This window comes from Vitis vinifera, chromosome 17 (genome assembly GCF_030704535.1).
Source record: "Vitis vinifera cultivar Pinot Noir 40024 chromosome 17, ASM3070453v1".
Lineage (NCBI taxonomy): Eukaryota > Viridiplantae > Streptophyta > Magnoliopsida > Vitales > Vitaceae > Vitis > Vitis vinifera.
The window spans coordinates 1555675-1572546 of NC_081821.1; the positions used below are offsets into that span (position 1 = coordinate 1555675).

General features: G+C 36.5%; 1 protein-coding gene across 2 annotated transcripts; it reads left to right on the forward strand.

The window, feature by feature from the left end:
• Positions 1-882: 882 nt before the first annotated feature.
• On the forward strand, positions 883-16189 carry LOC100266414 (uncharacterized). Of its 2 annotated transcripts, XM_010665437.3 has the most exons (28): positions 885-1079; positions 1213-1417; positions 1518-1636; positions 1761-1877; positions 1983-2129; positions 2285-2680; positions 2774-2931; positions 6607-6728; positions 6837-6928; positions 7159-7405; positions 7511-7574; positions 8743-8891; positions 9010-9080; positions 9171-9344; positions 9461-9532; positions 9757-9858; positions 9940-10029; positions 10399-10474; positions 10562-10655; positions 10762-10831; positions 10912-11091; positions 14363-14485; positions 14586-14669; positions 14747-14931; positions 15023-15161; positions 15260-15319; positions 15533-15637; positions 15740-16189. In XM_010665437.3, exons 1-28 carry the CDS (start codon positions 984-986, stop codon positions 15851-15853), a joined length of 3651 nt encoding a protein of 1216 aa, XP_010663739.1. In that variant the 5' UTR covers positions 885-983; the 3' UTR covers positions 15854-16189. The 2 variants fall into 2 exon arrangements, with proteins under 2 accessions (XP_002279926.2, XP_010663739.1); XM_002279890.5 differs by having other exon boundaries at positions 883-1079; positions 2285-2931.
• The last annotated feature ends 683 nt before the right edge of the window (positions 16190-16872 follow it).

The following is a 16872-nucleotide window of genomic DNA, read 5'->3' on the forward strand; positions in this document are numbered from 1 at the left end:
CAATTACCAAACAAGTTTGAAATATTTTTTAAACAATATTTTTTAAGAGTATCATAAGCAACAATTGAAAATAGAAAAAATATTTTCAAATAATTACACCATAAAAAACAATATATTCCAAAAATAATTACACCATAAAAAACAATATATTCCAATGGCACACATATTTCCATTTTAATATAAACAAGAATCTAATACATAAAAAGAAACCCATCATATCTTATAGATCTAAGGGTTTATAATGTAGGAAAAATTTCCAAACTTGTAAGAAAAAGGCCAAATTTGTCATAAAAATTGATGGGCCAAAAGGACAGTTGCAATTATAATTATAAATGACCAAAGGGCAAAATAATGAAAATTTGAAAATTGTGCAATTATAGGGGCCCAAAAAATCAAAACAATGGAATAAATGACAAAATTAAATTGTTTTTTTCTTTTGTTTTAGTGAACTCAAAGAAGGAAAGAAAATGAGAAAAATAAGGAAATAAAGAAAAAGGAAAAAAAAAAAAATTGTATGAGTTTCTATAGTATTAATATTGTAAATAAAGAATTTAAAAATAAATAAATATTAAAAAATAGGAAAATTTCAAAATATCTTACCTGTGATAAAAATAGGAAAAAAATACAATGGAATCTCCTTATTAAAAAGGAATAAAATTCAATTTTATTTTTCCTTCTTTTTTTTATTTTTTATTTTTTATATCCTTCCTTTGTGTCTATAATCATCTCTTAAGTTATCCCAATCATACAATGGAAGATGGTAACTCCATATCCAAACACGCCCAAATATCACGGAGCGATGTGCCTTTATATAAACAAAAATAAAATAAAACTTTCACCACCCACCCGATGCATAAAAATCATTAAAAAAAAAAAGAAAAAGAAAAAGAAAAAATAATTGCATATATCTCCTCTTTTTTTCTCTCTTTCTCTCGCTAGTCTCGAACGGAGAAAGGAGAAACGAGAGAACCTAAACCGGAGACATGGTGTCCACGCGACGGAGTGGATCTCTCTCCGGCAACACTAACAAGCGATCTTCACCTTCGGAGGACAAGCCTCCCTCGCCCAAGCGTCAAAAGGTCTCAAAACGCCTCAATCAAAACCTCTGTTTTTATTTTATTTTACTTTATTTTTTGGGGTTCTTTTGAGGGTTGTGAGGTTAATTTTGATTGATTTTTTGTGTCCTAAATCATTGATTTTTGTAAATACCAGGTTGACAACAGTGGTGCTGCTTCAGAGAAGGCGGCGCCGGCGGTGGATAATTCGAAGGAATTCTGTGCGACAGCATCAGGGGCTGATCCCGTGGAATGTGGTTCCGGAGATCCTCCCATTTCCGGCGGTGCCTCTGGGGAAGCGGTGAATTCTGGGAAGGACGAGGCGGCTTTGGCGGCTCCGGTCTCGGCTCCGATCGCTGAGGGTTGTTGTTTGTCTTGCTGTTGTTCTCTTTGCATGTTCAAATCTGTCGATTGTGGGTTGGGTGAGTTTGAATTTTTTGAGTTTTTGGTTTTGGTTTGAAGGGACTTCGCCGATTGTGGTGGATAAGCCGAGGAGTTCTTTCTCGTCCTGGAGTGTTTATCAGAAGCAGAACTACGAGACTTCGATGCCCTGGTGTAAGCTTCTTTCGCAATTTTCACAGGTATATAATAATTAGGTCGTGAACTTTTATTTTTTTTATTTTTAATATCGTTTCATATCTGATGGTTAAAAGTAGTGGAATCCACATTTTCGATTTCAAATTAAATGTATTTTGTCTACTGCAGAACCCTAATGTTTCCATTGGTGTTATCAATTTCACCATTGGGTCAAGTCGACATTGTAATTTTCCCTTGAAGGATCAAACTATCAGTCCAATTTTGTGCAAGATTAAGCATAGTCAGGTATTGTCTTGGCATAAAGCACACTACAACTGTGAAAAGGGGTCGATTTTTGGTTTTTGCATTTTGTAGAGTTGAATTCTGCTTATTGTTTATGGATATGATCAGCGTGAAGGCAGTGCTGTAGCAGTGCTAGAGAGTTCGGGTAGTAAGGGTTCGGTGCAGGTTAATGGGACTTTCATCAAGAGGGGTACCAGCTGTGTCCTTAACTCAGGGGATGAGGTGGTCTTTGGTTTGCTGGGGAACCATGCTTATGTATCCTTTCCTTTAGTTTGAAGATGGTTTTTCCAATTGGCTTTTTTGTTTGTTGGATTTTATTGATTGTTTATCCTTCTTTATACTTTGCTTTATTCATATAACTTTATGTCATATGGTCTGTTTTTTTTTCCCTTAATTTTTCTTTGTTATAGATTTTCCAGCAACTTGTGACTGAGGTTGCTATTAAGGCACCTTCTTCAGGTGCTACGGGTGCTGAGGTTCAGAGTAGTGTGGGAAAATATCTGCACGTTGAAAGGAGGTCAGGGGATCCTTCAGCTGTTGCTGGGGCATCCATATTGGCATCTCTTTCAAGCCTGAGGCAAGATTTATCGCGTTGGAAGTCTCCGCCTCTCACCACTGGCAAAACCCAGCAAGGGACTGAACTGCCTCCTCATCCTATTATTCATGATAGTCCGGAGGTGGAGTTCAATGGTCTGGAAGGGAATTCGACTGCAAATGGTGGGAGTGATAAAGCTGCTGACATTGCAGCAGTCAGCAAGAACCTTTCTCTCGACTGCAACCAGGACTCTGGTGCAGAGGCAGGCAATGTAAAATTCTCTGGGATGAATGATTTGGTCTTGAAGATGTTTGCTCAATCAACTAGTTGTAACCTGGAATTGAGCAAAAGTATCTTTAAACAGGTATTGGAAGAAAGAAACGAGTGGACAAGGGATTCGCTGCCTGCATCCACATCAGGTATGTCTCTGCGGTGTGCAGTTTTCAAAGAAGACATTCACGCAGGAATTCTTGATGGCAAAGAGATACAAGTTTCATTTGATGATTTCCCATATTATTTAAGGTATGTGTCTTTACTGTGTGTTGTGTTTATTATCATGAAGTCTATAAGTACTGTCCCATGTTGTCCATGAGTATCCTGTGTACTTTTCTAATTGACAAACATGCTGCATCAAATCCTTCAGTGTTTGCCAGTGGCGGAAGGAAAAAGGTACTAGAACTCCTTGTTTTGTATACTAGGCCCCCAATAGTGGGCCAACATTCTAGGTCAAAGTCTTTAAAAAAGAAACACTAGGCTAAAATCTTAATTCCCTCTTGAGTAATTCTAAGAATCTGGTAGGGAAAGAGCTTTACCTATACAAAAATAGGAGTTAAAGTGAATATGTATTGAAGAAAGAAACTAATGGGTTTGAGACATATTGATCATGCTTAAGTGCTAGCAAATAGATTAAAGAAGGTTGTGGATAAGGTGGTGTCTTGTTCCTAGAATGCTTTTGTGGAGGGGAGAATTTTATTTATTTATTTATTTTATAACCAAGGAACCTTCCATGGCCATGACTTTAGGACTTTCCATGGGGACCTAAACATTGGAGTGCTGACCGCCCCACAACAACAAACACCAGGTAAATTTAGGGTATCATTAGAGATAAGATTCAAACCCAAGACCATGTGCCACTTGTTGAGACCACACTTCCCGTTGTTTGCTCTGATCAACTGGGCTACTCTGGTGGGTGAGGGAAGACCAATTTTAGATGCATCTTTGATTGCTAAAGAACTATTGACTCTTTGTTGAAGAACAATGCCTTTGGTGTAATTTGCAAGCTGAATATTGAGAAGACTTATGATCATGTCAATTGGAATTTTTTACTGTTGATTCTTAATAAAATGGGTTTTGGAGAAAAGTGGATTAGGTGGATCAAATGGTGTATTTCAATTGTGAACTTACCGATCCTTGTTAACGGTTCTTCGTCAGGATTCTTTTGAAGCTCTTAGGGCTTGAGGTAGGTGGACTCCTCTTCGTACTTATTTATGATTGTCATGGAAGCCCTTAGTTGCTTACTAAAGAGGGCTAAGATCGGTGGTTTCTTGTCAGGATGAAATGTGAGAGGTATAGGTGGGGAGGGGGTAGAAGTTTCACATTTGTTATTTGCTGATGATACTTTAGTTTTCTATGAGCCGTCCGAGGATCAGTTAACATACTTGTGCTGGTTCCTTATGTGGTTTCAGACCATTTTTGGGTTTGAAAGTTAATTTGAATAACAACGAGCTAATTCCTATGGGAAGTGTGGAGAATATAGAAGAGTTGGCTCAAGAGTTTGGGTTCAAGGTCGGTGCCGTGCTGTCCCTTCTTCATTCTTGGGCCTTCCGTTGGGTGCCCCTTTTAAGTCTGTCTCAGTTTGGGATGGTGTAGAGGAGAGGTTTTGTAAAAGATTAGTGCTGTGAAAAAGATAATACATTTCCAAAGGAGGGAAACTTACTGTGATCTTTAGCACCCTTTCTAGCATGCGTATCTATTTTATGTCCCTTTTTTGTATTTCGGGGACAATCAAGTTGAGGTTGGAGCAAATTCAAATGGACTTTCTCTGGGAAGGAGGGGCCCTGGAGTGAAAACCCGATATGGTAAAGTGGGTCATCATATGCTTAGACAAAAGAAAGGGAGGTTTGAGGGCGAGAAATTTGTTGTCCTTCAATAGAGCATTGCTTCGCAAATGGAGTTGACGTTATGTAGAGGAAAGGAGGGCCTTTTGGCAAAAAGTAATCAATGGTAAATATGGGGATGATGATGATGGGTGGCGATCCCGTGAAGTAAGAGATGAGTATGGGGTAGGATTATGGAAAACCATTCGGAAGAATTGGGACATTTTGGGTAGTAGAGTTGCTTAATCAGTGTGTAATGGGAGGAGGGTGAGATTTTGGATGGACAAGTGGTGCGGAGATGAACCACTAAGGATATCTTTTCCTTCTTTATTGCAAGGAGGCTTGGGTGGAGGAGGTTTAGTTTTCTTTTTTTGATGACGGTTGTTGGGCACCCCGTTTCTCTAGGCGGTTCAATGATTGGGAGGTGGATATTGTAGAGCGGTTCCTATTAAGGTTGCAAGGGTGGAGGGTGTGCAGGGATGAGGAGGATAAATTGGTGTGGACAGGGGCAAAGAACATAAAATTTTCTGTCATAGCCTTGTACAAAGAATTGGAGCTGAGAAGACAAGTGGATTTCGCAACAAGCGTTATTTGGAATTCTTGGGTACTGCCCAAGGTGGGCGTCACATGGGAGGCCATGTGGAATAAAGTTTTAACTTTGGATCACATTCAGAGAAGAGGGTGGGCTATGATAAATAGATGTTTCCTTTGTTGCAAAGGGGAAGAATCAGTTGATTACATTCTCATCCATTGTGACAAGACAAGGGCTGTATGACACCTCCTATTTTCTCTTTTTGGTATGTCTTGGGTCCTACCCTCTTCAGTGAGAGAGATGCTCACAAGTTGGCATAGGTCTTTTGTGGGTAGGAAAAGGAGAAAGGTGTGGTGGGTTGCCCCTTTGTGCCTTTTTTGGAAAATTTGGAAGGAAAGGAATAGTAGGGCGTTCGAAATCAATGAGCATTCTATTCATAGGATCAAATTTAATTTTTTGTGTAATCTTTGGGCGTGGTCCAATTTGTTTATAGCTCTCGATCCTTCTTCTATTGTAGATTTTGTGGGTTGGATAGGGTCTGGTTGAGGAGTGCCGTTTTTTGTTGTCATTCTTTGTTTTTTAGTTTTTATTTTGGTGGCGTCTTAGGTGCCCGTTGTATACTTCCTGTGTACTTTGGGACCTTTTTCTGACGTTTCTTATACCAATATACCCTCTCTTTACCTATCAAAAAAGAAAAAAAAAAAGAAAAGGGAAAAAAATTTGCTGCTAAAGGGCACAAGTACTAGATGGTAAAGCAATTTTTGGGAATATGTTAAGGAAAACCCAAAGAGATTATATGATTCATGGGAACTTGTGTGTTTGTAAAATTATTTTAGTAGGTATAACATTGGTTCCTATGGAATTTTATTAGGAAGACAATATGTCCCATGGAACCAAACACATGTACAAACAAAATTACCCGTTGCAGATGAAACTGAGATTCTGTTTTTGTTTTTGCTTTCTAAAAACCATATTGTGAGACAGATAGTTGACTCCAAGCAACCGTAATTATTTTTTAGTCTTAAATGCAATATCTCATCATTGTGCTATATAACAATAAATCTCATTGCATGAGGCATTCTAAGTTTAGACCTACTTGTTATCCTATTGCGGTCTTTGTTTCTGTTTAAGTGCTACCATCCTACATTAATTTTGGTATCATATAGGTATCTCAGTCTAAAACCAAGCAATATTGCTAGGTCTCAGTTTACTCAATATTGAACTAATATCTAACCGGAGGCTTCTTTGAATGGGCGTGTTGGAAAATTTTAGTTTTGTCAATGATGCCATTTTATCATGTGCTGCGGATACTTATGTTCTCATTCAATTTTTTAGGGTTTATTGAACCATGGACATTATGTCATGTTAGTTAGTTTTATCCATATGCATATGATATTCATCTGATTAGTGATTATTTTACCTCGTTATGTGGTGGTTCCTATCAGGGGCACTTGTAGTTATTAATTTTATATGATCATTCTTTGACTCCTGAATTATATATTGCATTGTTTCTGTTTGTAGATGGCTCATAAGTTATCTATCACTTTTGTTTTTGTTTTATTTTTACAGTGAAAATACGAAGAATGTTTTGATTGCTGCCTCATTTATACACCTGAAGCACAGAGAACATGCAAAATTTACATCAGAGCTTACTACTGTGAACCCAAGAATTTTGCTTTCTGGTCCGGCAGGTGTGTGGGTATTTATGCCTTACATATTTTTTATTTTGGAGGTTGTATTGGTTTACATTCAGAACGCTGAACAGCGATACATAATTTCTTGTTTTGAATTTTTTGTAGGGTCTGAAATATATCAGGAGATGTTGGCGAAGGCACTTGCTAATTACTTTGGAGCTAAATTGCTTATATTTGATAGCCATTCGTTTTTGGGTGTAAGATATAGTACCCGAATTAGCTATTATTGGATTAGTATGTGCTCATATTTTCTAACATGTTGCATGCACTGAGATCTAGAGTCTTATTTCTTGTTATGTTCTGTTGAATTGTAGTTATTATTCTGTCATGATTATTGTTGTCTCATTTCTATTATTGTACGACTACTTATATGAGTAACAAATGATCAAGACTAATTTGCTAGTTTTTAATTATAAATATCCCGCAGGGTTTATCTTCAAAGGAAGCAGAGCTGCTAAAAGATGGATCTAATGCAGAAAAATTCTGCAGCTGTACCAAACAAAGTTCTGGGTCCACTGAACTGGCTAAGAATATGGCTTCTTCAGCTGGTGAAGCAGATACACCCAACATTGCAAATGCACCGATTTCTTGTGAGCTGGAATCTCAACCAAAGCTGGAAAATGACACTGTACCCTCTTCTTCTGGGACAACTAAGAATCACTTGTTTAGAATAGGTATACCACTAAGAACTATGTTTCCTGTTCCCTTTTACGTTTTAGTACTTCTGGTTTTTCTTAGATTTTAGCTTAATGAAATGTCTCTAAATATGATGCATTCAGGTGACAGAGTCAGATTCATGGGTTCAGCTTCTGGTGGATCATATTCAGCAGTTTCTGCTTCAAGGTACAATTGATATTAAGTAATGAACATATCCTTTGCAGGACTGCTTTTAATGCTCATTTCATTGCACAGTTCACTTTCTGATGTTGTTCTCCTTTTTGATTGTTTATACCTTTTCTGGTTTAATCTGAGATTTATAGATATCCAGGTTGGCCAAGCATTTGACAGGATTAACTACTTCTGATATGTACTAATATATTGTGTTTCATTACTGACACTGATGCTAGAGTCTTAATGTTTAGTTGGATTGCACAATCTGAAATGTGACACATTTTCTTTGTAACACTTATATTTAGCTATTCTAAAACTTTTCTTGTTTCTTCTCTTGTTCAATTCTAACATTTGAATTATATAATGGAAATGAAAGTCCTTGAATACAAAACAATGGTGATAGCACAAATAAGATACTCAAGTAAGAGACCCCTGGTACTAAACTCTCACAAGGTTAATTACTACCTGAAGGTTTCTAAATATAAATGTAAAAGCTTTTTAAATATTTGTTCTTTGGCTTTGATAAAAATAAAAAATCCTCATAAGGGAACTTGTCAGTCATTCCCAATCAGGGGATATAATTGACCCTACTCTCTTATATCATGTCAAAATGGTGTGGTTTTTATGTTTCTGGAAAGAACCTGGCATAGGAATGTTCCAATTTCTCGACTTGTTTTCCTCCTCTACCACCACCACCATATCAATAATCCTCTGGCCTATTAAAGATCATCCATGGTCATGAGCCAACTGATGAAAATTTTGGTGTTCTTGTACCCTTCATTTTTAAGCCCATCTCTAGCAATCTATTGATTTTTTTTTTTTTTGGCATAAGTTTGACGACCTAGTTTGTCATTTCTTTTGTCTAAGTTTCTAATTTTCTCCAATCCTTTGCCTTAAATGCCACTAAATTCACAATGAAATTCGCTTCTTCATCCCTTTCCACATCTCAAATTCACACATTCAAGCACTACAAGATTATGATATGACACAGGCATTACTAAATCTAACCATATTTCTTTGGGAAAATGCTCCTGCTAAGATACCATGATTATGAATTAGAATTTTTTAGAATCTTTGATTTGTTCTGAACCTGTCTTCTTCTTCTTGTTCTTTTTTTTATGCAATATGAAATCTCAGTTTGGTCTTGCAGTTATTTATATTTTCTCAACTCAATATTTAGGGGCCCGACATTTGGAATCCGTGGAAAGGTTCTATTACCTTTTGAAGATAATCCTTTGTCAAAAATTGGTGTAAGATTTGACAAACTCATAACAGATGGGGTTGACCTTGGGGGTCTCTGCGAGCCGGGTTATGGATTCTTCTGCAATGGTAATGTTTACTTTGTCATTGACTTCTCCAGACTTTATATGTTGGGAATTATACTATTTATTCTGTGATTCTATATCATATTATTAAGGTCTTTTTCTCCCTCCCTCCCTCTCTATAGTTAATGATCTTCGTTTGGAAAACACGGGTGTGGAAGATCTGGACAAGTTACTCATTAACACATTGTTTGAGGTATCTTATTTTTTAATTATCTTTTGATACTTCTATGCTTTATCAGCTTTTAGTTCGCTATGTATAAATATTATTCTTTGGTTTTATCAGGCTGTATACAGTGAGAGCAGAGACTCTCCTTTCATTTTGTTTATGAAAGATGCTGAGAAGTCTATTGTCGGAAATTCAGAGTCATATTCAATGTTTAAAAGCAGACTCGAAAAACTTCCAGATAATGTCGTCATAATTGGTTCCCATACTCATACTGACAATCGCAAGGAAAAGGTATTTTTATTTGAATACCATTTCGTCCTATTTACATACCTTTCTAAAAAGGATGAATTTTAGCATATTTTGAAAAATAAAAAATAAAAGTTGTATACCATTTGTGCCTCTTGCAGTCACACCCTGGTGGTTTGCTCTTCACAAAATTCGGTAGCAACCAAACTGCTCTTCTTGACTTGGCTTTCCCGGTAATGTTTAGCTGTGCTTCTAAAAATTGTTTGGCCTTGTGAACATAGTGAAAATTTCTTCCCCTGTCAAGAGTGATGGGTATCTTTGTCCAACCATCAAATTGCAAGCGTTAATGTTCTTAGCTGCTCTTATTATTTTTAGATTCCATTCTGTATGACTGTGATCATGCCTGTAAAAGTTTGATCTGCAGAGACATGACATGCATGTTCTTTCGTTTACTCAGGATAGCTTTGGGAGACTGCATGACAGGGGGAAGGACGTTCCCAAGACAACAAAGCTTCTAACAAAGCTTTTCCCCAATAAAGTGACCATTCACATGCCACAGGTGTATATGGCGGATTCCAGATGATTACTTACTATTTTTTATTATCTACAATATATGATTGTACCTTTTCAACTATTGCAGGATGAGGCACTTCTTGCATGTTGGAAGCATCAATTGGACCGGGATTCTGAAACTCTTAAAATGAAGGGAAATTTGAATCATCTTCGCACTGTGAGTTTAATTTTTACTAAAAAAATTCTGAGCATTATGTATCATTTTTGCCTGTAACATTGTCTGACTCATTAATATTGATTATACTTTCTTTATTGGACCTTCAATTTTTAACTATAATTTTAAATTCTATTTTTTTTCCCTCTTAACTGAGTGTCATACCCACCAAAATTTGCAAACCTCATTGAGGAGCTTGTGTTTGTAACATGTGGCCGGGAGGCAGGTTCATTAGTTTTTCATCCCAGTCCTTGAAAGTTCCAAAGTTCCATGTTTCATTATTAAACATTTTTGTTTCTAGATGGATATATAAGGATATGACAGTTTGGAAATGGTTATTGTGATCATGGTTCATATTTTCATTGTATATAGGTTCTGACTCGGAGTGGGATGGAATGTGATGGACTTGAGAAATTGTGCATCAAGGACCAAACACTTACAAATGAAAGTATGTTTTATTTTGATAGATCTCAATGTCAATCCAGTTTGAATTCCCAAATGAAATGTAAAAATGATGTTTTGGAAAATATTGCAGGTGCGGAGAAGGTAGTTGGATGGGCTGTGAGCCATTATCTAATGTCAAATCCTGAAGCTGATGCTGATACAAGGCTGGTTTTGTCTAGTGAAAGGTGATTGATTCTCATTTCTTTCCATTTTTTAAAATTATTTTCTACTGAAAGATCAGTTATTGAATGGGATGTATGCTAATCTGATACCTTATCACAATACTGGCAGTATCCAGTATGGAATCGGAATTCTTCAGGCTATTCAGAATGAGTCTAAGAGCTTGAAGAAGTCACTCAAGGTAATTTTTGTACCTTCATGCAACTAATTTTTATCTTTAACAAGTTATATTGATTAAAATCAATTTATTTCCAATCTCAGGATGTTGTAACAGAAAATGAATTTGAGAAAAGGCTTCTAGCTGATGTTATTCCACCATCTGACATTGGGGTCACATTTGATGATATTGGGGCCCTGGAAAATGTCAAGGACACATTGAAGGAGTTGGTGATGCTTCCACTACAAAGGCCTGAACTTTTTTGCAAGGGGCAATTAACCAAGGTTTTCACATCTGTTCATTTTCAGCTTGGATGTGCTCCTTGTTCAAAGTATAATATGGATAATAATTGTTGGTCTACTTTTTTTGCTCTTTGGCTCCTTTGGCTTTAATGTTTGCATTATCTATTACTTGTGTGAAGGGAAGAGACCTATTGGGGTCCCACATTTTGTCGCATTTTTCAAAATTACTCAAATGACCCTCTTTTACCATTTTGATAAAAAATAGGAAATGAATATAATGATAAATACACATAATGGGCTTCAAGCTTTTATATAACTATTAACCTTTGTATTGTTACTTTCAAGCTTCAACTTCCATGTGTTAGATGCAAACTCAATCTCTTTCCAGTGTAACATCTATACTTAAAATTCAACTTTTCTTTCCCATGTGTTACATCTTTGTTCATAGTGCTTGTGCACGACTATTATCTCATGTCAATTTCATTTAGCTGATGCATATTTCTTAACAAGAGCCTCCTTTTCATACTTTTCTTTTGAAGTGTTAGTTCCATTAGTGATCTAATGAAATGTTCTTCTGTTCTGATTTTCGAATGACTATCTGGTGTTATCCACTCTTCTATAACATTTCCTTCCTAATGACTTTGCTTTCATTGCTTAGATCATGTGTTAATTTATTTTATGTGTGTTTGATGTAGACAATCCTAGAATGATTGTCAAACAATCAAATAGGTTGGCTGAGTTTTTTATCATTTAGGGTTTTGTAGGTTTAAGGAGAGGATTAAAGAATAAAACTTATGGTAGCAGGAAAAAGTAATATAAAATATAAGGAAAGAAAGATAAGGAAAAAGAGATAGAAACCTTAGAATCTCATTAAGGCCTTGTAGGAATCTCATATAGAAGAAAATCAATGCAATCTCACCATCAAGAATTGCAAGGATGCAAAGAAAAATTTAATATTGTTAATCATTGATACTTAATCTCGTTTTACATTAATTTGCCGTATTTATAAGCTCTAGAAAACATTATAATTTGTATAAAACTATGAAAAAGTAACCGATCCTATGTAGTAATTCTTTAGAACTTTTATTCCTTTCTTAAAACTATTAATTCACCATCTTGATAATTGTCGGATTGAAGCTGGAGAAGGTTCAAAGGGATTTCCTTTGGGAAGGAGGAGCCTTAGAGAATAAACTGCACCTAGTGAAGTGGTCGACTATCTGTAAGGCTAGGTGGAAAGGAGGATTAGGTGTTAGATCTCTCTCTTTGCTAAATAAAACCCTTCTTTGCAAACGGTGTTGGTGTTATTCTTGTGAAAAGGAAGTGCTATGGAAGAAGGTCATAAGTGGGAAATATGGGGAGGAAGAAGGGGGTTACCGTTCGTCTGTGGTGAGAGACTCTTATGGGGTTGGATTATGGAAAGTTATAGGAAAGGAGTGGGATCTTTTTAACACAAGAGTCTGCTTTGCAATGGGAAATTGGAGTAGAGTGAAGTTTTTGAAAGATAGATGGTGTAGTGAGGAGCCTTTAAATGTGACATTTCCATACTTGTTTGCCTTAATCGAATCGAAAGAGGCATGGGTAATAGATTTATGGGAGTAAATGGGGGAAGGGGGAGACTGAAACTTCTGTTTTGCAAGGAATCTGAATGATTGAGAGTTGGATTTCATGGAGTATTTCTTGTTAAAACTCCAAGGATAGTCAGTGAATGGGGAGGATGAAGATAAAGTAGTTTGGAAGGACGATAGCAAATGGAAGTTCTTTGTAAAAGCCCTTTATTCTTTTTTAGAGTCAAATTGTGTCATCCCTTTTCTAATTAAGGTTGCTTTCTGGGCCAACTGGGTTCTTTTTGGCCTTTTTGGCGGTGGGTGTATAGATATTGTATACCTTGAGTCGCTTTTTTGACATCTCTTTTTATATGAAATTTTTCTTGACCTATAAAAAAAAAAATTGTGTCATCCCTTTCGTGTCAAGGATAATTTGGAACTCCTAGATTCCTTCTAAGGTGAGTTTTTTCACCGGGAAGCTTGTTGGGGTAAGGTGTTGACTTTGGACCAATTTCGAAGAAGAGGTTGGTCATTAGTCAACAGGTGTGCTTTGTGTAAAGAGGAGGCAAAATCCATTGATCATATTCTTCTTCATTATGACAAGGCTAGGGTTTTATGATGGTATTTGCTTTATTCGATATTCCGTGGGTTATTTCTGCCTTGGTTAGGGAGACTCTCCTAGGGTGATATGACTCTTTTGTAGGTAGAAGGCGAAAGAAGGCTTGGAGAGTTGTTTACTTATGCATTTTTTGGACTGTTTAGAAGGACAGAAACTGAAGATTGTTTGAAAATGAGGAGTTATCAAATTAAAGACTCAAAAGCACTTAACAATCTATTTTTGTGATTAAAGTGTACATAGACGAAGGCACTATGCCTCTACTTGATTCGTAGATTGGTTGAGTTCTTGTTGAGGGAGGAAGTAGTTTTTTGTTTCTCCTCTTTTTTGTTTTGCCTCTTGGCGCTCATTGTATACTCTCATTTGCCGTGCTTTTTAATACATTCTCTTATTTATCACAAAAAATAGGAAATCAGAAACTTCATTTTTAGAATTAGAAACTTACTTTATTCCTTTTTATTTCTTATTTTTATTTTTTTGATAAGGAAATGAAATAAATATATTGAAAGTTCTAAGGGCACACCAAAGTACATCCTAACCTACAAAAAAAGATTACAAATGAAAGAGAACTTTAGCATAAGATCTGACATTTCTTTGCTTTCAAAAGATCTCTGGTTCCTCTCCTTCCATGATGTCCAAAATATACATGAGGGGATAACCCTCTAAACTTTCTTCTGTTATTTACCCATGAAGGAACCATGCTACCCTAACAAAGTTTCTTTTACCAAACATGGTATCACCTATGCAACACCAAACATAGAGAAAATCAAATTCCATAATCCTCAAGTTTGGGGACAATGTAGGAGAATGTGGTCTATTGACTCTTTTTCTTCCATAAAATAGAAAGTTAACATTTTTATTTTTATTTTTTTTAAAGAGAATTCTAAGACTTTCTGAATTCTAACCCCACCCCCCCATCTTACCTTGTAGTGTGACTCATCCCCATCAGTGTCTTTTCGCACAAAGTAATTATGCATGGTCCAAAACTTTTGATTTTTCTGTGTCCAATACTATGTGCTTGGGTTAGATTATGGTGTTTATTTCTAAATTTCCCAGTTCATCAGGCTGAACAGAGCACTTCAAATACTATCAGCTATTGATCTTTGCAATTGTGTTCTAAGGAACAATCTTAGTGTAATTGTTCCATGTGCAGCCTTGCAAGGGCATACTTCTATTTGGCCCCCCTGGAACAGGCAAGACAATGCTTGCTAAGGCTGTTGCTACTGAAGCTGGTGCAAACTTCATCAATATTTCAATGTCAAGCATCACATCTAAGGTTATCATTGATAAGTAGCTTCTTTTTTCTATCCCTTGATCTCTATAGTGGGTTGTTATTTTTTTTTTTCTCAGCTGGTTTCTCATCTTTCTTGTTGCAGTGGTTTGGAGAGGGCGAGAAGTATGTGAAGGCCGTTTTCTCACTTGCCAGTAAAATTGCTCCTAGTGTTGTATTTGTGGATGAAGTGAGCTTCATATAACTCTTTTTGTTTATATATTGTTTGCTTCCTCTCTGCTTGCTATATTCTTTGTTTGGTCTTAGGTTGATAGCATGCTGGGCCGGAGGGAGAATCCAGGGGAACATGAGGCCATGCGTAAGATGAAAAACGAATTTATGGTCAACTGGGATGGCTTGCGCACAAAAGATACCGAAAGGGTTCTGGTGCTTGCAGCCACAAATAGACCTTTTGACCTTGATGAGGCTGTTATTAGAAGGTTGCCGCGTAGGTAAGGCATCACTGAGCCATTTTGTTGGACTATCCTACTTTATTTCCACAAACTGGGACTTAGTTCTTCTGTAATGGTTCATCTTTTACAGGTTGATGGTGAATTTGCCAGATGCTCCAAATAGAGCAAAGATTCTAAAAGTGATACTGGCAAAAGAGGACTTGTCTCCTGATGTTGATTTGGATGCAGTTGCAAGTATGACTGATGGATATTCCGGAAGTGACCTTAAGGTTTTCTTTGCTTCCCTATTTTCTGGAATTTATGATTATAATTCAATATGCAGTGTGGGGCTTTGCTTTTTAACTTTAGTCGCTTCTCTGTGTTGCAGAATCTTTGTGTAACTGCTGCACATCGTCCTATCAGAGAGATACTGGAAAAAGAAAAAAAGGTTTGTCTCTAAAATTTGATGAATGGGCAGCTCTATCAATAATTAAAATAGAAAAAGAGAACTATGCAGTTCATTAATATGGAGATGGGACCCATTAGCAACTTGATTCTTACTAAACATTGTTTTCACTATTGCGTTTTCCAAGTCGGTTGAGCCCATTCAATTATGAGTTAAAAGTATTGAACTTACGATAATGTATTGAACTCATGACAGGAACGAGCTGCAGCACAAGCCGAGGGCAGACCTCCTCCAGCTTTGAGTGGGAGTGCTGATATTCGACCTCTAAACATAGATGACTTTAAATATGCTCATGAACGGGTAAAAAACTAATTTTAGAAAAATGGGTTGTCTTTCTTTTTTAATATTGTTCAAAAACAACATTCACCTCTACAATCTTTTCTTCTTCTTGCCTGGAAATAGGTTTGCGCTAGCGTTTCATCCGAGTCAGTAAACATGACTGAGCTAATACAATGGAATGAACTTTATGGAGAAGGGGGTTCTAGAAGAAAGAAGGCTCTCAGCTACTTCATGTGAAAGCTTCCCCATTGTACAAATGGTTCTCTTTTCTTCCTCAATTCTCTACTCCTCATAGAGCCCCAAGCAGAAGTAATGTTGCCACCACCCCGCTCTTTGGGCTCACCGGGGAGCCATTTTGTCTGTAATATTAAGTATAGTTCTTCTTCTTCTAAATGTTGTATTTAAGTTAGCGTGGGATGGTCGGTATAAGGGGAGCGGGGCCTTCCAAAGAAAGTCAAGAGTTTGGCATGGCTTCACCGCTTTTGTTTTGTTTTGTTTCCCATCCCCTTGTTGAGCCTGTGCTTTAAAATCTAAATTATCAATAGGAAAAAGATGAGGAATAATTCAAAGACACTGTGCATAATTCTATTTACCCTTTGATGTTTGTTGGGTTTAGGAGTCTGGGACACTATTCAGTACGCAGTTATCCAAAACTCAGGGCCTAATGGACCCAACTCTATAATCTGGAATCTGGGTTTCGATTTGTAATTCCTGTAGAGAGCCCATGGAGATCTGCAGTTTTTGTTTTTTTTTTCCCTCTTTTCTTCTGGTCTTTTGTCATGGGCAGAGAAGCGGTGGAAACAAACATCCACTCCTAGTTTTAAGCTTTTGCAGAATATTTTTAATGAGACGAGCTTTTTATATACAGGTGTATTGTGGTAGCCCTTCACTTGTTAATGTCTCAGTGTCAAACCTCAACATTTGATTATTTGCTTATCTCATTAATTTTGGCATTTACATTGATTAAATGGTTTCAATTAGATTTGATTAATTTTTTTAAAATTTAAAAATTAATTTTGTTTTTAATAAAATTATTTCTTCCCACAAAATTAATGACACGAAAAATAATTATTTCTCCTTTTATTTCGCTTCTTAAAAATTTTCTATGCCATTTGCGTGTTATATAATATAATTCTATACATTTTGCATGATTTTAAAAAACAGTATTGTTGCAGTAAATGGGTTGTTATGTCTAAAAATAATTTAATTTTTTTTATTATAAACAAATTTGAGTGTGAGCCAAGACAACGACTAAT